General features: G+C 51.1%; 1 protein-coding gene across 22 annotated transcripts in view; it reads left to right on the top strand.

The window, feature by feature from the left end:
- CAMK2G (calcium/calmodulin dependent protein kinase II gamma) overlaps positions 1-20,448 on the top strand; it is a 54,161-nt gene that overhangs the window by 21,190 nt on the left and 12,523 nt on the right. For 16 of the 22 annotated variants that reach the window (XM_040975987.1, XM_040975984.1, XM_040975986.1 and 13 more), the window contains exons 6-13: positions 4,587-4,659; positions 4,830-4,932; positions 5,366-5,449; positions 5,892-5,986; positions 6,634-6,756; positions 9,893-9,976; positions 10,191-10,233; positions 14,635-14,678. In XM_040975987.1, coding sequence (XP_040831921.1) covers positions 4,587-4,659; positions 4,830-4,932; positions 5,366-5,449; positions 5,892-5,986; positions 6,634-6,756; positions 9,893-9,976; positions 10,191-10,233; positions 14,635-14,678 — 649 coding nt within the window. Of the gene's footprint in view, positions 1-4,586; positions 4,660-4,829; positions 4,933-5,365; positions 5,450-5,891; positions 5,987-6,633; positions 6,757-9,892; positions 9,977-10,190; positions 10,234-12,636; positions 12,700-14,634; positions 14,679-20,448 lie in introns of all 22 variants that reach the window. The other 6 variants (XM_040975974.1, XM_040975980.1, XM_040975965.1 and 3 more) reach the window with 1 other exon arrangement.

Genomic DNA, 20,448 nt, shown 5'->3' with positions numbered 1-20,448 from the left:
CTCACCTAGTCTCATTTTATTTTGTTTTAAAATTTATTTTATTGGGCCTGGCGCAATAGCATAGCAGTTAAAGTTCTCACCTTGAACGCACCGGTACCCCATATGGGCGCTGGTTCTAATCCCGGTAGCCCCGCTTCCCATCTAGCTCCCTGCTTGTGGCCTGGGAAAGCAGTCAAGGACGGCCCAAAGCCTTGGGATCCTGCACCCATGTGGGAGACCCAGAAGAAGTTCCTGGCTCCTGACTTTGGATTGGCTCAGCTCCAGTTGTTGCAGCTGCTTGGGGAGTGAATCATCAGACAGAAGATCTTCTCTGTCTCTCCTCCTCTCTGTATATCTGCCTTTCCAATAAAAATAAAGAAATATTTTAAAAAATATTTATTTTATTTATTTGAAAGGCAAAGTTACAGAGAAAGGGGAGACGGAATGAGAGAGATCTTCCATCTGCTTGTGCACTCCCCAAATGGCTTCAGTGGCCAGGGCTGGGCCAGACTGAAGCCAAAGGCCAGGAGCTTCTTCCGGGCCTTCCATGTGGGAGCAGGGGCCCAAGCACTTGGGCCATCTTCAGCTTTCCCAAGCACATTAGCAGGGAGCTGGATTAGAAGTGTAGCAGTGGAACTGGTGAGGTAACCAAGTGGCTAAGTCCTCACCTTTCACGCACCAAGATCCCATATGGGCGCTGGTTCATACCCCAGCAGCCCAGCTTCCCATCCAGCTCCCTATTTATGGCCTGGGAAAGCAGTTGAGGACGGCCCAAAGCCTTGGGACCCTGCACCCATAAGGGAGACCCAGAAGAAGCTCCAGGCTCCTGCCTTCAGATCGGCTCAGATATAGCCGTTTGCGGCCTCTTGAAGGGGTGAATCAGCAGGCAGAAGATCTTCCTCTCTACCTCTCTTCCTCTCTGTATACCTGACTTTCCAATTAAAAAACAAACAAACAAGAAAACTTAAAAAGAAAGAAGCAGAGCAGCCTGGACTTGAACTGGTGCCCATATGGGATGTTGGCACTGCAAGGGGCTTAACTTGCTGCCCCACAATGCCAGCTCCCTGGTGTCTTGACTGCTGCACCCAGCCTCACTCCTCTGGCAGATCACTTCCCAACTTCCCATGCCTGTTTATTATGACACAGATCTCTGGTGTTCATGGGGCCTGCCTTTCCTACCTCACTCCCCCTACTTCCCCCAGCCCTGCTCCTCTGAGGGTGCCATCCCCACAGCCTGGGTGTGATGGTCTTGCCTGTAGCATAGCTGGCTTGTGTGGCTGCTCCCGCTGTCTCCCCACTTCTGAAGAGTGGGGGCGTGCAGCCTGCGCATAGAATTTCTCAACCCCGAGAGGCCAATGTTTGCTGATCGGCTTCAGATGCTTCAGCCTCAGGAAAAAAATGCTCAAGTGGGGAGATGGATTCCAGTGCCAGCAGGGGAGGACCAGGCTGTGGGAGGGAGGAGGAGGTGATGGCTCCCGGAGCCTAGGGTGGGGGGGTGGGGACTGTACCAGTGGGCTTGGCCTGGCTCTGCTGGGACACTTCGCACTTTTGCCATTTTTGGCCAGAAGACTCTCCCTGCTAGCCTGGCTCTGTTCTAATTATACACTTCTGTGGAACGTCGCCTCTGCAGTTCAGTCCGTGAGTCTCTTTGGCCCACTCACGAGCCGTGTCCTGTGGCTAGGCCCGAGGCTCAGCCTCTGGGGGCCCAGGAGGACCCGTTTGACTCTGGCTGGGGCCCCAGAATCAGACTTTTGAGAAAGATAATGAGAAATCCAGGCCACCCAGCCCAAAACACCTGGTAGTGCCCGATGGCAGCACCTTCATTCCCAAGACCAGTTTCCTCAACTTCAACATTACTGACCTCTGAAGCCAAATCTTTTTTTTTTTTTTTTAAGATTTATCTATTTTTATTGGAAAGGTAGATATACAGAAAGAAGGAGAGACGGGGAGAAAGATCTTCCATCCACTGGTTCACTCCCCAGGTGGCTGCAGTGGCCAGAGCTGAGCTTATTTAAAGCCAGGAGCCAGGAGCTTCCAGGTCTCCCATGCAGGTACAGAGTCCCAAGGCCTTGGACAGGGAGCTGGATGGGAAGTGGAGCAGCAAGGATACAAAATGGCACTCATGTGGGATCCCAGCGTATTCAAGGCAAGGCTTCAGCTACTGGGCTACCACACCAAGGCCCTCTTTTCTTTCTTTCTTTTTTTTTCCCCCACCAGATTTAATTATCTTATTTTATTTGAAGGGCAAATTTACAAAGAGAAGGAGAAATAAAGAGAAGGTCTTCTTTCTGCTGGTTCACTCCCCAGATAGCTACATGGCCAGAGCTGAGCTGATCCAAAGCCAGGAGCTGGAAGCTTCCTTGGGTCTCCCACATGGGTGTAGGGTCCCAAGGAGCTAGGCCATCCTTTGCTGCTTTCGCAGGCCATAGGCAGCGAACTGAATCAGAAGTGGAGCACCTGGGATATGAACCAGTGCCCATATACAATGCCAGTGCCACAGGGTGGAGGATTAGCCCATTCAGCTCATTCACTGGCCCCCTCAATTGTTTCTTATATGAGGACCCTTCTTGTGCATGGTAGGCATTTTTCGTTTTGTTTAAAAGCAGAGTAATCAAGAAGGAAGAGAGACAGAAAGATCTTCCATCTGCTGGTTCACTCCCAAAATGTCCACATCAGGTGGGGCCAGGCTGAAGCTAAAAACCAGGAACTCCCATCTGGGTCTCCTGTGTGGATGGATTTATGGCCATCTTCCACTTTTTCCCAAGCATGTCAGCCAGGACTTGGACCAGCGCTTGGATATGGGATGCTAGTGTCATGGCAATAGCTGAACCTGCACCACTGTAACATTAACCTCCACTGCTGGCACTGGGAGGCATCATGGCCTGTACTCATTAGGTGCTAGGCACCGCTTACCTCTCAGTCATGACAACTGGAAATGACCCTGGGCATTGCTGTTGTCCCCTGGGAGGCAGACTCGGTCTCCCTCCCTCCCTCCCTCCCTCCCTTTTTCTCTTTCTCTTCTCTCTCACATACACACCCTGGAAAATCACTGCAGCAGGATGCCCTTTGTCCCTGCCAGGAGTGTGTCCACAGAGCTGCCAGAACGGCCTGTAAGGTGTACAGTCTGATTCCAGAATCAGTAACCACATAAAGACTGGGTTTCTTTGTCTTTTCCATGTGGAGTCACCAGAAATACTTGTCAGATGAGCTGGGGGCCAGTGCCGTGGCTCAACAGGCTAACCCTCCTCTCATAAGCACCAGCATCCCATATGAGCACTGGTTGTTGTCCTGGTTGCTCCACTTCCCATCCAGCTCCCTGCTTGTAGTCTGGGAAACCTACAGCCTTGGGACCCTGCACCCATGTGGGAGACCTACAGGAAGTTCCTGGCTCCCAGTGTCAGATCAGCTCATTGCTGGCCATTGAGTTGTTTGGAGAGTGAACCAGCAGATGAAAGACCTTCTCTATCCTCTCGCTGTAAAATCTGCCTTTCACATAAATCTTTAAAAAGAAAAAATCGGGGAGTTGAGGAAATACTAGCACTCCCATAACTTACATCATTATTTGCATGGCCAAGATATGGAAATAACCTAAATGTTGTGAATATAAAACAAATATAAAAATAAAATGTTTTTTAAATGTGCTGTAATTACAGTGGAATACTGGTCAACCTCAAAAAGACAGGGAAATTCTGTTATTTGTGGCAACGTGGATAAACCTGGAGAACATCATGTTAAGTGACATGAGCCAAGAACAGAAATACGCCCTTTGATCTCATTCCTGTGTGGAATCTGACAGAGATGACCACGTAGAAGTGGAAGGCAGAGTAGAGACGGGCTCCGGGGGCTGGGGAGACTTGGCCATGGGGTACAAAGGTATGATTAGGTGTGAGGAAGGAGTTCTGGTGTTCCTTTGCACAGTCCTTCAACGGTAAAAAGTGATATAGATTTCAAAGTAAGAAAAATTAAGTGTTTTAAAGGGTTTCACCAAAATGAGCAATGGATGTGCAAAATAGCCTTTTTGAATTACCACAATATATGTATGTATTGAAACTTTACATGCTACCCCGTAAATACAGGTAGTTATTTTCATAGGAAAACAAAGAAATGAGCAGGACGGGTGTTTGGCTTAGTACCTAGGACACTAATTAGGACACCCACATCGCAAATCAACATGCCTGGGTCTGAGTCTTGGCTCTGCTCCTGAGTCCTGCTTCCTGTTCATGAGACTCTGGGAGCCGTGGCAGTGGATCAAGTAGCTGGGCCCCTGCCACCTCAGTGGGAGACCCAGATGGAGTCCCAGGCTCTGGGCTTCAGCCTGGTTCAGTTGTAAACATTTAGAGAGTGATTTAGTACACACTGGATCTGTCTCTTCCTCCCTCCTCTCTGTGTCTCTCTGCTTTCCAAATAATAATTTTGTAAAATGAAATAGAACCGATTTTCAAGGTGTGTTAAACTAAATGAGGTCCAGGGTCCTAGCTCTTCATTCAGTATTTCCCAGTGAACCCATGACCCCCCTCTTCCCCATGCCTTTCGTCTGCAGCATGTAGTTGTGGATGAGGTGGTTTGATAACTATGCACTGACATTTCTTTTCCTTCTGCTTTTTTAGCCACTGTATTCACCAGATTCTGGAGAGTGTTAACCACATTCACCAGCATGACATTGTACACAGGGACCTGAAGGTACTATGCAGGCTTCCCACACTGCCTGCACCCCCCCAACCTTGCCTCCTGCTTGTGATATGGTGGCGCCACCTGGTGCCAGATCGTGGTACTGTGTTGGCTCCCAAAAATGAAGCGCTCTCTGAGCTACAGAGTGGGTTACCTCTCAAGGTTCTCTTTTCTTTCTGCAGCCTGAAAACTTGCTGCTGGCGAGCAAATGCAAGGGTGCCGCCGTCAAGCTGGCCGACTTTGGCCTCGCCATCGAAGTGCAGGGAGAACAGCAGGCTTGGTTTGGTAAGGGTGACCCTGTCTTCCCGGAATGCAACCCCCGCCCTTCCTGCTCTTCCTGATCTGCCTTCCTCTTTCAGAACCAGGAGCCAGACCCTAAATGGTCTTGGCCTCCTTGGAGACTGGAGGGTGGGAGGGCACAGAGCCTGCGCCTGGCCCTGCGTGACTCAGTACAGCGAGTCCAGCTGTTGTCAGCACCGTGTTCTTGTGAGCTCTGGGGAGGAGTGAGAGGAGTTCCTGGTAGGCATGTGGGCTTGCCCTCTGGCTTACATTCCAGGCACTGTAAGAAGCCCAGCCTGCCGTTTCTCACAGCTCCTGTGAGAGAAGCTTACATAGCAAAAACAGCAGAACTGAGAAGGGACTTGTGGGGAATTGCTGATGGGGATTTACCGAGAAGGACAGTGGATTCACTGTGCCTCTGTCATCTTTCCTGCTACAGGTTTTGCTGGCACGCCAGGTTATTTGTCTCCTGAGGTCTTGAGGAAAGATCCTTATGGAAAACCTGTGGACATCTGGGCCTGTGGTAAGCCCCCTCCATTATCCTCAGCTCGTCTCATGTGTAGGACCTTCACCTTCCAGCAATGGCGAGAGAGCAGGCAGCACACTCCCGTGCCATGGAGTCCGCTGTGTGTGAGCTCATAGTGTTTCCTGGTCTCCTGGGGGATGGCTCTTCCGTCACACACAACCTCCTCCCCCCATCCTTCCTGGATTATATCCTCCTCTGCTTCTGGGAGAGGGATTAGAGGATGGGTTGTACCTACAGAAGTCCCTGGTGTGACTTGGTGGTGGTGAGGAGTAAGGCATAGCAGGAGGCGCTGGTGGCACAGCATTAGTAGCTGGCCACCCACTCCCAAGCCTGCGATGGCCCTTGCCTTCCCAGGTGGCTCTGAGCCCTGCATGGCTTTTCTTGGTTCCTCAGGGAAGTAAGTGACTGACCCCAGTGACCTGTGTGTTCTGTCTCGCAGGGGTCATCCTGTATATCCTCCTGGTGGGATACCCTCCCTTCTGGGATGAGGATCAGCACAAGTTGTATCAGCAGATCAAGGCTGGAGCCTATGATGTAAGCACCAGGTTGCTGGAGAGCTGAACCAACAGAGCCGGGAAGGGCAGATTTCTGCCCCTCGAGCTCTGTCTGGGGAAGGGGGTTGTTAGCGTGTCACATCATACAGGGGCTGTCAGGGGTCTTTGAGGACCCAGGGATGGGCATACAGGGCTCAATTCCTGCCACCCCCATTTCACAGGGAGCAACTCAACTTTTGGGGGGCAGCCTTCCTGGTAGCTATGAGATTAAGAAGCCGCCTAAAGCCCTTTGATCTTTATTTGCAAAGGCTGAAGAGGCCATGTGGGGTGGAATCCAGGGAGTTGGCACCCATGATCCCCCTCCACAGTGGTACTTGGGCACGTCATTGAACACCTCTTTCCTCCTAAGTAGAGACGGAGTTGGAGCAGGCGACGTCAGAGGCCCCTTCCTGCTCCACTCCGTTGCGCTAGCATGCTCACTGTGATTGTTCTGTTTTGCTTGCCCGGTCTTTAAGCCCACACAGGTTGGGGGGCGGTGCTCTTGGGGCTTCTCCACCCCTCTGCCCAGCAGCTTTGGGTACCACAGACAATATCCACTGTAATCTCTGGGACAGCGACACAGTCTATATTTTGGGGTATGAGGCTCATTCATTTCTAACCACTCCTCTCCCTGTTCCTGCTTCCTAGTTCCCATCGCCAGAATGGGACACGGTGACTCCGGAAGCCAAGAACTTGATCAACCAGATGCTGACCATAAACCCGGCGAAGCGTATCACGGCCGACCAGGCTCTCAAGCACCCATGGGTCTGTGTAAGTGTCTTCCCTTGGGGCCCAGGAGCTCCGTGGGGTCAGCCCTTCCTATGCCTCAGGTACCTACTCCCTGCCCTCCTTTTTGCCAGTGGAGACTCAAGCCAAACCCCAAGGGGGGATCCAGTTTGGGGGACTCTTGAGCAGAGCCCAGAGTTTGTATGGCATGAGAGGAGGAACGCAGGGGAGCTAGTGGATCTTCACCCATTTCTTGCCCACTGGCTGCTGTCGGGCTATAATTTGGTTCCACTCAACAGCTCAGTCTGACCATTGCAGATTCCAGGTGGTTGATGAAGGAAAGCAGTGAACAGTCCAAAGCAGATGCTAAGCTCAGGGCACACTCCAAGCCCAGCACTTCACACAGCTCTGTAAGAGCTGTCACTAAGACCGAGGGGCCTCGAAGCAGTTGGAAAGAGTGTGGTACAGCAGCCGTGCTGAATCCCTAGGAGGGCCCACATCCCCCTGCCAGGCTGTAGATGGGCCCTGATAAACTGTTTTCTGTGCCTAGTCCTGCCAAGCTGAAATAGCTGCCTTCCAACAAACAGAAACATCTAGCACACTCAGGGCACCTGGCAGCCACCATGCATGGATTCAGGGTGCTTTGCTGTGCGTGGTGCATGCTACCTTGGTGCAGGTCGTGGTGCAGGTGCTAGGAAAAAAAATGACAAATAAGGCATTGTCCCTGCCCCCAGAGGACTCAGAGCAGATCTAGGGAGAGAGGTACTCAAAGAGGCAGCCGTTGCTGTATCATGACAAGTATGGCAAAGAATCTAACCATAGTTCAAGAGTTCCTGCTGTCCCTGGTGGATGATGAAGATACGGAAGGCTGCATGAAGGGAGTGACCTTTGTCCTCATTCCAGGAAGATGACTACGAGTTCTCCTAAGATGCAGGCAGAGGCTACCGTGGGCTAGGGTGAGAGACCGTGGGAAATTATGGCAAGTTTAAGGAATGTTAAGTGGTTTGAGTGTAGAGGACTATAGGAATACAAGAAAATACGACTAAGAAGATTCCGTGACATGCAAGTTTTCTCCCTGGGGATTTGGATTTGATTCTGAAAGCACAGGGAACCATTTAAGGGTTCTCAAGAGGGAATGAAATTTGCACTTTAAGAAAGATCACTTTGGACGCTGTGTAGAAAATGGAATTGAAGAGGAGGGACTGGAGGCAGAGCACTCAGGAAGCTGTTGCCTTTGTCTAAACAAGACCAGATGAGGTCTCCACTGAGGGCAAGCCAGGCGAGTGGACAGTGTGGTGGGGAGCAGACACTTTTGAGAGCTACTTGGGAGACAGAACCCAAAGGATTTTAGTGGACATTTGGGTCTAGGGGGAAAGGGGGAAGAGCGACAACTCTTTGGAGACTGACAGGTTTGGGTAATTGAGTAGGATCAGCCAGAATTGAACCACAAGTGCACTGAGACTAGGAAGCCCCAAGCACGTCTGGAGAAATGATGGTTTGAATTTGATGCCTGTGGTGGACACCTGGTGTTTGGGGGACCTCCAGCTGGGGGTGTCGGTGGATGGGTGGAAGCCTGGCTGTGAAAGTTAGAGGTAAAGGGTCAAAGGTGAAGAACCTGGTCATTTTTGTGCCAATGATGAGACTGTCATGACGGATGTGACACTTGCAATGCTGACTGCATTCTAACCGTGAGCTTCTGTTGATTTCCCTACAAGAGAGGACCACTAAGTACCAGTGTGAATGGCAGGATGAGTTAGAGCAGCCAGCCAAGGGAACTAAGGATGCGAACCAGCATCACGGGAGGAGGAACTGCTGCAGAAGATTCAAGAGCTCTGAAGCAACAGGGAGAGTCGGTGCCCAGAGGCCAAAAGCGAAGTCTGAGAAGGCCAGGAAGGGGACCCGGGGTGTCACTAAAGGCACTCTGAGCTGCCTACAGGGTGGAGAGGAGGGCCCGGGAAGCCAGGCAGCCAAAGGGAAAAAGTAGATTGCCTTAAAAAAAAAAAATACAAGCAGAAGGTTAAATGTCAGGTACAGACTACAGAGGGAAACCTCATCCAGAGGGAAGAAGCAGAGTTCTGAGAGCAAAAAGACAAGGGGCTCCCGCACCCAGCTCAAGGGGTCTGTGTTGGGCACACAAAGCAGTTGCTTCAGAGACTTGGGTGAAGTGGGAAGCAAGTGAAGATCTGTGTGTAGGTGGGAAGCTAAATTGGAGGAGTTCTTGCTGGACAGGCTATCATTTGTCCTTGTAGAGCTGTTGATGCTGAGGAGATACAATGAGAGACTGCAAGATGGGAAAGGTAGAGAGAGCCAGAAGAGCAGTGACCAGTGGTGCGGGGAAGGGTTTGGTGGTCCCGGCGTATATTTTTGAACAGGCTGGTCATAACTGCAACTGCAAAGGGATGGGACTGAGCAGTGTAGAGCAGGCACTCCAGCATGGGGAGCATGTTCTGTTCTATGTCCACAACTGCGACCCCATGCTCTGCAGGTTGGTATGTTTCTATAGCCGCTGAGGACCTTACTGTATTATAACCTTAGGTGATAACTGATGCTTGTCTTGGTGACCCTGAGGCATCAAGGAAATGCAGGAGGAGGCCAGGAAGTTAGGAGGCCAGGAAGTTTAGCACATGCACATTGAAGAAACATTTTCATCCAGAAGGAAGAAAAGCATTGAGGTTTCCAGGTAAAGATCTTCAGCATCTTAGACCACAGCTGCATTCAGGATCCAGTGGGGCAATGCTGAGGGGGACCCAAGAAACAATGAGCCTTTTCTGTCGAGAACAGGACCCCTACCTGTGTGCTGTCTGTTTGGAGTCCAGAACATAGCAGGTACTCAGGAAACGCTCCTACAGGCATAACCGAGTGAGGATCTCTGCACACAGGACATTGGCTCCATTCTGCAGCTTTTGCTTCCCAAGAAAGATGAGCGTCCTCTCTTGGCACCTTCATCTGCCATCAATTATCAGTGGTGTTTTCATGTTCAGAATGTCCTTACATAATCTTGAGTTTGGGTAATGCTTTTGTTTTAAGAACATTTGCACATCTGTGACCTCATTTTATCCTCCGAGCAGCTCGGATGGCTGTGTGTCACAAGCCCAGTCTTGGCCATCAGTGCTGGGACCGTGTTGCAGGGTCACAGGGGTTCCAAGCTGCGGTCTCATGGGCTTGTCTGTTTGGCTTCCAGCAACGATCCACGGTGGCTTCCATGATGCACCGTCAGGAGACTGTGGAGTGCTTGCGCAAATTCAATGCCCGGAGGAAACTGAAGGTGAGGCTGGTGACGGGACCCTTCCCTACCCCGAGATGGTGCCATTTCACAGGGAGGCCCCTACAGCCATCACAGAACAAAGCTCCTATCCTGGCTGGAGCTGAAGGGAGACAATTGGACCTGGCAGGCTGTGGCTGGGAGCTGCCTTGGCCTGAGACCTGGCACCCCTCCTCTGGGTCCTTGGTGAACTCATAAGACCCTTCTCTCTCCTCAGGGTGCCATCCTCACAACTATGCTTGTCTCCAGGAACTTCTCAGGTATGTGTTTTTAGCCGCACACGCTAGTGCTGCCGAGGTGAGTGGGTCAAGGACAGGACACTGTTGTCCCACACGACGCTGGGTGTTGCAGGCAGCATCATAACCTGGAGGACTGGCCGACCAAGGACTCCATTCTGAGGGGCTGCCACCACCGAGTCCTGTTACTGAGATGGTGGCGACTAGGAACTTTACTTGGGCTCTGAGCCTACCCAGCCTCTTCCTTGTCCTTGTTTATTCTTAGTGCATCTTCCACAGGCTCTGAGAACATGGGGGATGGGAGCTGCCCTCAGGTGCTGGAGGCCGTTCTGGGGGATGAGAGATGAGAGTCAAGAGGTCCTCTCAGGACCCACCACTGCTTTGCCACCTGTGACCATCTCTCTCTCCAGTGTGTCTACAAGGTGATGATTAAAAGAAATGACTAGACAGTTGAACCTTTCCTGAGGGAACTTGTACTTAAAATGCTTTCTGTGATACCAGCTGTTGCAAATGAAGACAGAGAGACCAGCAAGTGAAGGGACAGGAACGTAAAGTTTATGTGAGGAGTGGAAAGGGCTGAGACTGGCGATTTGTAAATCACATTTGCCATTTCTTTTGAAGATGCAAGACACTTCGCCGTCCCCAGTCCCATCCAGACCCCCATCTCCACTGGCCCTCATTTGGAAGTACAGTGACTTTCTCTATGCATAGAAGGTTAAAGTCCAGACTCGACCCAAGACAGTGGGGTCTTCCCGGCTTGCTGTGTGCCCCAGGCTTCCTTCCCTCTAACTCCCAGCCTCGCTGTTGTGGTTTAGGAGTCCTTACCCCTTCTCGTCCTCTTAACAAGATTCCTTCCCTTGCTTTTCCTTTGCACTACCATGGATGGCTGGGCAACCACTGCTGGGCAGAGGTTAACCCCCTGTGCTGGAGCCACAAGGGCTTGGGCTGTGTTGGCTCTGGGGACCCCAGACACTCGGGCTTTGAGGCGGCCTCAGGCATCAAGGCCCAATTTTTCAGGAGCCTTGGTCTGAGGACCTGGGGCTGTGCAATGTGGGAATCTGATAGGGAGCCTTGGGAGCAGCCCTTCTCAAGCCAACCTCCTTACCCTGAGCTGGGCTTGTTCTGGCGGTTTGGGAACCCATAAGGGGAAGATGGCGGTTCTGGCTTCTCCTCCTAGGGTTGCAAACAGGAAGATATGGCCTAGCCACCTCTAGCAGAGGGGGAATTGTGGTCTTAGCCCGTGGTTCTTGCCCTTAGGTTCCATGCAGCTTCCACCTGCTGGGTCTAAGAGCCGCCTTAAGGGCCTTTGCGTGCAGCCCCTGGAGTGGGGGGTCTCCCCTCTCCTCTCTGAGTTTTGGCAAGGCCTTGGGGCTGCACACTCATCTCTCCCTCCTTTTGGGAACCTGGCATCCTGGTTTCAGGAACTTGGGCTATCCCCTTAGGAAAAAGCACTTTAATCCCTCCCTGAAGAGCTTCCTGGCTTTGTTGCTCACGCCTCGTGTGACCTGTGAGCTGCCTTTGCACAGATCAGAGGGGAGCCCCCTCCCCATACCCCCCGAGATCCCAGTGGTCTAAATGGAATAGCCTCTTGTGCCCTGTCTCCAAGACAGGTGAGGGTGGAGTCTCAAAACTTCTGCTGAAAGAAGCCAGAGCACCCATGTGTCTCCTTAGGAACAAGCCAGGATTTTTCCCCTGAGGCTCCATGTGTAACCACATTGTTAAACTTCCGGGCACTCATGTTTGGGGCATATCTTGACCCCCAGCAGCCTGTGAAACATGGACTGGGAAAGGTGCAACTCTTGGCCACCTTCCTTAAGAAGGAAGAGGGCTTATGTCTCTGAAGAGGTGTGGTCTGGTGGAAAGAAAAACCATGGACCCTTCCTGCCCCACCCCCCAGCGCCAGTCCCTCTGCTGTGGGGAGCCCTGAGGGGGAAAGGGCTGCTGGGTGCTCTGCAAGGGGCACAGGGTGATCGATCCTGGTGAGAGGACGTCTCAAGGTGATGCCCAGGCTCTGCACAGCCTACAGCTGGCCCTGTTACTTCAGAAATGGTACCAGAGCCTGTTAAGTTTTTATTTTCAGTCCCTCACCCAGAAGTAGCCAGGCAACACCCATCAAGTGCTGCCCCTGGTAATCCCCATCCCCCACCTCCAACCCCCCTCAAGCCCAGCCCAGTCCTCTCAGGCCCTCAGAGTGCTGCAGGGCCGGCCATGCCTGCCTCATCAGCCTGCCCACCCGTCTCCTCCACCTCCATCCCGCCCGGTGCCTCCGCTCCCTGCCACCCCGGCTCGGCTGGCTTGGCCACGCCGCCTGGGCCCTGCTGCGCGTGGGCAGCCAGCAGGTTCCCGCCTCGCGCTGGGGCATGCTGGCTGCTGACGCCCCAGTGGCTTTGCGGCAGCGCTGTGCACTGAGAGACTGTATCCCCTCAGTTGGCAGGCAGAGCTCCGCCCCCGCCTCGCCTGCCGCGAGCGCCGCCGGCCTGGCCGGGCAAGGTACGTGGCATGAGTCCTCCCTGACCGACCGCCTGCCTCGGCTCCCTGCCTCCCCCACTGGAGGGCCAGCATGCCAGGCCCCGCTCACCAGGGAGACGAGTCCCATGCTTGCGGGCTGAGATGGGCATGCCAGAAGGACCACCTAACTTCGGCATCTGCGAGCGCATTGGTGTTTTGGAGCTCCCTAACCAGCCGTGCATGCTGGGCGCTTGTCAGGTCTCGGGAGGCAGAAGCCTGGGGACATGGAGCCGGGCTGCAGGAGCCTTTCCTCTCCTGGGCCCAAGGGCCTGACCTATGTGGAGGGGGTGCTGCACTTGACCTGCTGCCCTGGGCGTGGCACCAACCTGCCCCAAAGGGCGGGGACTAGACTTCTGCAGTTGCTGTTCAAGACCTCCAACAGGGGAAGCCACACCCCTCCAAGTGTCCTAGGTAGGGCGTCTGCTGGCCTTCTGCTCTGACCAGTTGGGGTGTACAGAAGCTAAAAGAGTCCCGGTGATTCTAGTCTTGCCACACCCTGAGCAAGTCACAGCAGCTCAGCTCAGCTCCCCTATGGAGATTTAAAAACAAAAAAAGGTGATGCTTAAGATTATGTATGTGGAAGGCTCTGAGCCCTGCCTATGCAGGACAACCAATTACCAGGGAGCTTCTTTAAATAAAAATAAGGATGATAATAATAATAATAATAATCTATTCCTGGGACCCCAACCCAGACAAATCAGAATTCCTAGGGTATGTGTTGAGCATTCTTCAGCTCCTGGAGGGATTTAATGAGCAGAGTTATGAACTGATAGATGTATGGGAAGGTGCTCTGGCATAATAATAAGTGCATTTAAAAAGTACTTGAAAATCCAGTGGGATTGGAGCTGGGACCCCAGGACCACATTCTGGAGCCAGCACCCTGTGAGAAAAGGACCCCTTTTCTCACTGGAGAGAGATGGGACGTGACTTTGGTAGGAATGGCCCCTGGAGAGCAGAAGAGAGATGCAGTGGTGACAACCTGGAGGACTGCTGTGTCTCAAGCCCTGTGCTCAGTTGGAACTTGGCAGTTGTGATCCCCTTGGATCTCCAGCACTGTCCTATGACCCAGGACCTGTTTTGTCCAATATCATGAAGACTTGTAAGTCGTATCACTCACTCAACATCACACAGCTGAGCTAATGGTGGAACGAAGCTATAAACCCAAGGTAGTGTGGGTGAATCAGACCGCTGGGCTGAGCCCATCTCTCTCTGCCTTCCAGACTGTCTCACTGTTCACTGCCTTCCTGTTGCCCTGGTGGCCAGCCAGTGTCGCTTGCCTTGAGTTACCCCACCCCACCCTCGGCCTGGCTAAAATGTCCTTGATGGTGGATTATCCCACCCAGCCTTTACTGTTCATTAATGCATAGGGACAATTCTAGGAGAAGGGTGGTGGCTAGGACCAAGGGAACCTGGTGAGGCCCTGCCCAGTGAAGGCTTCAACCCCCTGGCAGAACCCTCCTGTAGGTGGTCCTGGTTTCTGTCTGTGTCTGTGCATCCTCACGTCTGGTCTCCTTTGTGAACTGTGAAACTGTTTCTGGCAACACTCAGGAGATGGCTTGCCTCCTTCCAGAGACCCTCCAAGCTGACTAGGGATGGAGCTGACCCCCTTTCCTCCCAGGACCCTGCTCCCAGGCCGGGCCGAGAGCCAGAAAAGTATAGCTCCCAGTGCCCCAGGCAGCTCCAGGACTAAGTGTCTTGTTTCCACTAAGCCTGCTTCCCGGGGCACGGAGACCTGGGGGAAGCCACTGTGACCGACCTTCTGGCCAAGGGACTGCCTGGAAGGACCCTCCTTCAGGATTTCTCTGGAGCCACAGCCACCTGATCAGACCAACATTCTCCTACGGATCTAACTGCCGGATTTGAGCTTGGGGAGAGGGTGCAGTGCAGGAGACATGATTTTCCTCTTTATTTTCACAGCTGCCAAAAGTCTGTTAAACAAGAAGTCGGATGGCGGTGTCAAGGTAGGTGTCACATTCGTCTGACTGGCACTGCCCACCCTCCCTGCCCACCAGCTGCCACTCTAGGGGAATTCTTGGCTCCATGTTCTCCTCTTCCCCGAGTACTTTCTGTCCTTGCTCTTTTGCTTGAAACCGGAAGCCTCTGTGGTCAGAATAGCAGGTTCCACTGGCCTGAGAAGGAAGCGGGGAGAGTTGTTTGTGAGCCTGCCATGGTGGGAACCACTTGGGGTCGGTAATCCAAATACAGCCCACCAGGGCCCTGTCCCGCGCTTGATTTCTGCGTGGCCATGCTGCCACAGCTTGACTCTGGCTTTTTTTTTTTTTTTTTTTTTTTTTGGTGGTCCTTAGGTTATTTTTTTTTTCCAGTTACAAAATCACTTTTAAGCAAATGCCAGCTAAGTTTGCCCCAGTGATGGAGGTAGGGTGCCAGACATGGAACTAAAGCCACTACCCTGTTGGTCTTTTCCTTACCTTTAAAGAAACCAGAACCCAGCTCAGATAGAGTGAAAGTATCTGAAGCCTCCTCAAGGCCTAGACTCCTCCAGAGCAGGTGCAGAGCATGTCTTAGGCTCACTTTTTCTGTGGGGCTAGGGCCTGCAGGGATCAACAGGAAGCCTTGTGGGGGGGTGGTTAGCCACTGGTTAGAGAAGGCAGCTGCGGGACCCACAGGGCTGAGGTGTGCTATAGGTGTGGAGCTTGGGCACTGCATAGGAATTCATGCTAAGTGGAAACCTACCAGCTCTCACAGTAGAGAATTGCAAATCCTCCAGTAAAGTTTAAATGGAGCCTTCTTTAGAGATCTTGCATCCACAGCCGACTTACACGCATGTACCCATCCCCCAACTCTTCCCCCGACTTTTGCTTTCCCACATTCTCTGTGTACCCGCTTCTGTGGCTTTCTGCCCCAGAGGAGGGAACTGGGGCTGCACATACCTACTGACATGGTGCTGGTGTGTCCGGGCAGTCCTCCACCCCTCTTCTGCCACACATCACCTGATTCTGAGCAGGAGCTAGATGGATGCGGCCAAGTTAGAAAAAGGCACAGGTGTCATCCAGGTTCACACTGGGTGTAGGGGATTCCAAAAAGAACCAATAGAGATAGCATGTATGGGTTCTGTCCTACCTACTGATGTTTTCTGCCCAAGTGGACTATAGGGCGCGTGTCTATCACGTGAACCAGATCAGCGTGATTCGGTAGAACTGAAGGTTCATGTGTTAGACCATGAGAAACACCAAGGCTCTCGGGAGAGGAAGCTGTGATAAGAGCCGTGATAGGAGAGACGGAGGTGAGGACGTGAGGCCGAGTGGAACTGGAGAGGAGCTAGACATGGAGCTGTCAATGAGGCTAGAGTAGATTCTGCCAGAATCCAGGGGTGGGTGGGTGAAGCAAAGACGATTAGAAGCAGAGATAAGTAAAACATTTTAAAACTCACCAGGGGTAAGTGCTTGGCATTGGCATTGCCATTAAGACACCATGAGGTATCTGGATTCAAGGTCTGCCTCTGCTTCTGACTGTAGCTTGCTGCTGATGTGCACCTGGGAGGCAGCTGGTGCTGGCTCAAGTAATTGAGTTTCTGCTATCCATGTGGCAGACCTGGATTGAGTTCTAGGCTGCCAGCTTCTCCCTTGCCTTGCCCCAGTTGTTGCAGGCGTTTGGGGGACTGAAATTAACTGGATAAATAAGTAGACTTCACCAGCAGTCATGCACCAGCAGCCCACCAAAAGTAGACTAGCTGCACCTGTGATGCTGGGACTACCAGCTCCAACAAGAGACATGTAAGAGGAACTTCACACTGGATGTGGGGGATTCCAGAAGGATCCAATAGACAGCATCAGTGTTTCTATCCTTGAATGCTGGACAAATTGGTGCTAACTCTGCTAAAATTGGGAGTAGGTGGGGAAATGCCTGTGTAGTGGAAAGAGTTTAAGGAAGATGGAGCATATGAGCAGAGGTGTCTACTGGCCCTGGCACGTACCTGGTGCTGCCCAGGGAAGTGGCTAGCAGCACTGGATGTGTGGATTTGGGACTCACATAAGTGAGTCCCTTGAGCGCACTTCCTTGGTCTGTGGGATGCCTATTGTCCCCTGTGAGCTGGCAGGCCGATGGCGTTTGCTGCTTTTTCAGTGCAGTCTGTTAAGGAGCGGATGTACACAGAGCAGGTGCAGAGAGAGCAGAGAGTCAGGCCTGGGGTGGGAAGTTCAATCTTTGAATTCTAATATTTTCATCCCCTCAATGCACATGGAGTTTTTAGAATTTGACAGAGGACATTTTTTTCAGAGCTATCTGTTTATCAGGGCTATAAGAGGATTCAGTGAAGGAACTAGAGAAAGAAGGGAGGTCGGGAAAGTGCGGAGGTGTACATCAAAGTCAGACACCAAAGGAAGGCTGAGGAAGGGCTGGCAGACTGAACTGCTGGGGAAACTGCTTTCCATGAGAATGTTTGGAGAGCGTGCCCTCTGCATGGTCTGGCTCAGAGCCTGGTAAATGTGCTCAGTGAGTTTTATGCTGTGTTCTTTCTTGGAACCTTGTTAAGAAATGATGGGTCAGAGGCCACGATGCCAGTGTTTCACATAGCAGCTGGCTGCTGGGGTTAGAGTCCTGGCCTCACTCCTGATTCCAGTTTCCTGCTGATGCATACCCTGGGAGGCCACAGGCCATGACTCAAGGAGCTGGGTTCCTACCCCCAAACTGGGAGGCTTGGATTACTGTTTTTGGTTCCTGACTTCACACTGACCTAGCCATGGTTCTTGAGGGTATTTGGGGAGTAAACCGGCAAATGGGAGATTCTTTCTTTCTCTCTGTGTGTCTTCTTCCCAAATTAAAAAACTAAATAAAAATGTTAAAAATAGAATGACCAAGCAAAACTGAAAGTATACTCACAGATTGGCTGGGCAATGTTTATAGAAAGGGTTGGTAGTGTTTTTATTCAGTTTCCCTAACAAATGAGAATTTCCCCCCCTCAAAAAAGAAAAAGAAAAACCTGCAGAAACATGGTCAAAAAAGATGTGTTGGCCATCTTAAAATAAAAAGTAGAACTGGATAACATGTGGCAAAGTGTTTAGCTTCCCTGGTATCAGAGAAACGCTGGTTGAAGTAACGTTGCGCTTTGGGTCTCTGGGGGTAAATGATAGTGGTGAGAACCAGAATAGTGCTTTGTGAAACAACCTGTGGGCTCACAGTTACAAAATAGAGAAATGCTGAAAGCAGAAAGATGTCCCGCCTGGCACTGTGTACAGCCATGAAAAGATTGCAGACAATCACAAAAGCCGGAGCGGAAATGACTGCATGATTATAGGAATCCATTTAGTACACCATTAGAGTTATTAATCTTTAAGACAGCAGTTTGTATTATGTGAGGAAAGTGGGAGATGAAGGAAAACGTAGACTGTCATCGAATTTGTGTTCAGAAAGGATGTTTGTAGATATTTATTCAGTCAATAGGTGGACAGAAAAAGAATTGGAAAATAAACCCACTGAAATTTTAGTAACTTCACTGAGTGATGGAAATTTGGGAATCTTTTGGTTTCTTTTAATATCTTTTTTTGATTCTCTACATGTAAACCATTCACTACTCTGTTAGTCAAAATATGAATCAAAATACTGTTTATTTTTAAAGGAAGGCATGCATTTATGTGTAATGATTTTTTTTAAGTGCTTAAGAAAGGAGACTGAAGGAGTGGTAGACGTGTGGTTATCCTTCTCCCTCTCCTCTGTTTGCTTGTAATGTTGCTGCCAGCCTTTTGTAGTAACAGTGAATCATATGGCTATATGAAAGGGCTGATCCAAAAAAAAAGGGAGAGAGCAAGGTGTGTGGATTTGGACCCTTTGGGGCTCTGGGAAGCCAAAGTGGTGGTGCCCTGGTAGGAGGGAGGCCTGCGGAGCTACTCAGAGGGTCCCGATTCTTCAGCCTTCTGGATTCTTTTAGACTCCCCATCTCCCCCAGCTCCTCCTGCTGTTTCCGTGTCCACGGGGTGGTTTCTTTCTCGCTGTTTAAAAGCTTTCTGTGGGGTGTGCAAGTTACTAGCATTGGTTTCAGCAGCTGTCTGTGATCTTAAATCTGCTGTCTTCTGTTCTGTGGAGGCGCCTCTGAAGGTGAGCACCCGATGTCTATGAAAAAGTGAGTCACTTGTGAGAACTTGAAAGGGGCAACGAATGCTAGGACAGCTTGTGCATTCTGTTAGTTCCAGGCCACAATGTCCATTTAGTCTTTAAGAAACCAAGAGAGGAGAAAGGGGAACGGAAAGGCGATGGTTAGCTCATTTATTTTCTGTGTGGATATCGGTTTGTTGAAATTAAGAATGGATAAGAGACTTGAACACTTTCCCGGTGTACAATTTTAAATACATATATAATTTAGAAATAAAAGTGAAATGGCCTCATGTGGCGCTTGATGATGCTGCCAGGTGCTAGATGAGAAAGTCCTGTCTGGAAAGGTGGAGAGAGACTCAGACACATGTTCACTAATATGCAAAACAGCCTCAAGTGGAAAAGGGTGGACCCAGGCTCTCACGTGGAACAGTTCAGAAGAGAGCCAGCTGGAGAGGCTTGGGATGTAGTGTAGTATGTTCTGCTATAAGGCAGGGTGCAGGTACAAGTAACAGACTGAGGCCCCTGCAGATCAAAAACAAGCATTAGGTACCGGCACTCTGCTTCAGCCAGGGGAAGAGCCAGTCATCAAATGCAGTTCAACTCAGCAAACGTTTGTTAATCTAATGTTAACTGTGAGGCATTTTGCTAAGTCCCATGGAGAGCACAGACGTGCCTGTAAGGTGTGGGCCTTCCTTTACCCTCAGCTCTGGCATAGCTGTAAGTCTTGGGCAGCTCGCTCTTGTTGAATCATTCTGGAAGGAGCAGTTTAACGTTTCAGCACATTTCACAGTCACGGAGGCCTGATCCTGTGCAGGTTTTTGTTTCTTCGGAGGCCAGATTCTCAGTTGTGGACTCCTCTTTAATTATGTGTGACCCACTCCTCTGGATGATGTGTTTCCTCCACATTTCTTCTCGAGTGAAAACCTCAACCCCTTCGAGGGCAGAAGTGACTGAGAGTATGTGGTTACCATGCCTGCAGCAGCAGTCAGCCAGGGTTTGTTGGACATTGTTAATTGAATGTGCAAATGTCAGACAGCAGGCTCACATATCCCAAGGGAGCCAGCTGGGAAATTCACAACTTCCCTTCAGCTTTTAGACAGTCTTGGGATTTGTATTTGTAGTGTTCCACAGGGTCTATATGTCGATGCTGTTGTTTCCCGTCAGCATAGCAAGTCTGAGCCTCCGGTTGAGCTCAGCGATCGCTGCTTTCCGCCTGTCCCAGAGCCTCCAGTCTCTGCATCTTGTGATCATGGCCCCTTTCACCTCTGATGTTATCTGTTTTTTCATTTCCCACTCATTGCTGAACACAAGGAAACACGTGAATCTGTTCAACGGTGGCTGTACTGATGGAGGAGAGGCAGCTGACAGAGCTGCTACATGATTTTCAGAAGCGTGACACCATTTCTGAAGAGCAGTTTAAGGGTACATCAACGTCAAAGTTTAGCAATCCCATGTATCTGGGAGGATGGCCTGTGCAAGCTCTTACCTCACCCAGGATTCTGGCAGGAGAGAAGCTATACAGCCATCTAGGCGAGCTAGGGGCGTGAGCCCAAATCTGTACATGTGCAGCAAAATGCTCCTCACCTTTATAGGCTGAGGACCTTGTCTCCTTAAGAAGCTTTCTCAGGGCAAGGCTCAAGCATCTCGCTGGAGTGAACTAGTCCATGCCTATGAACCTGACCC

This window comes from Ochotona curzoniae, unplaced genomic scaffold (genome assembly GCF_017591425.1).
Source record: "Ochotona curzoniae isolate NIBS_2020 unplaced genomic scaffold, NIBS_Ocur_1.0 contig_2692, whole genome shotgun sequence".
NCBI lineage: Eukaryota > Metazoa > Chordata > Mammalia > Lagomorpha > Ochotonidae > Ochotona > Ochotona curzoniae.
Note: the sequence above shows the minus strand (reverse complement) of the source record. Positions and strands in the feature narration are given on the sequence as shown.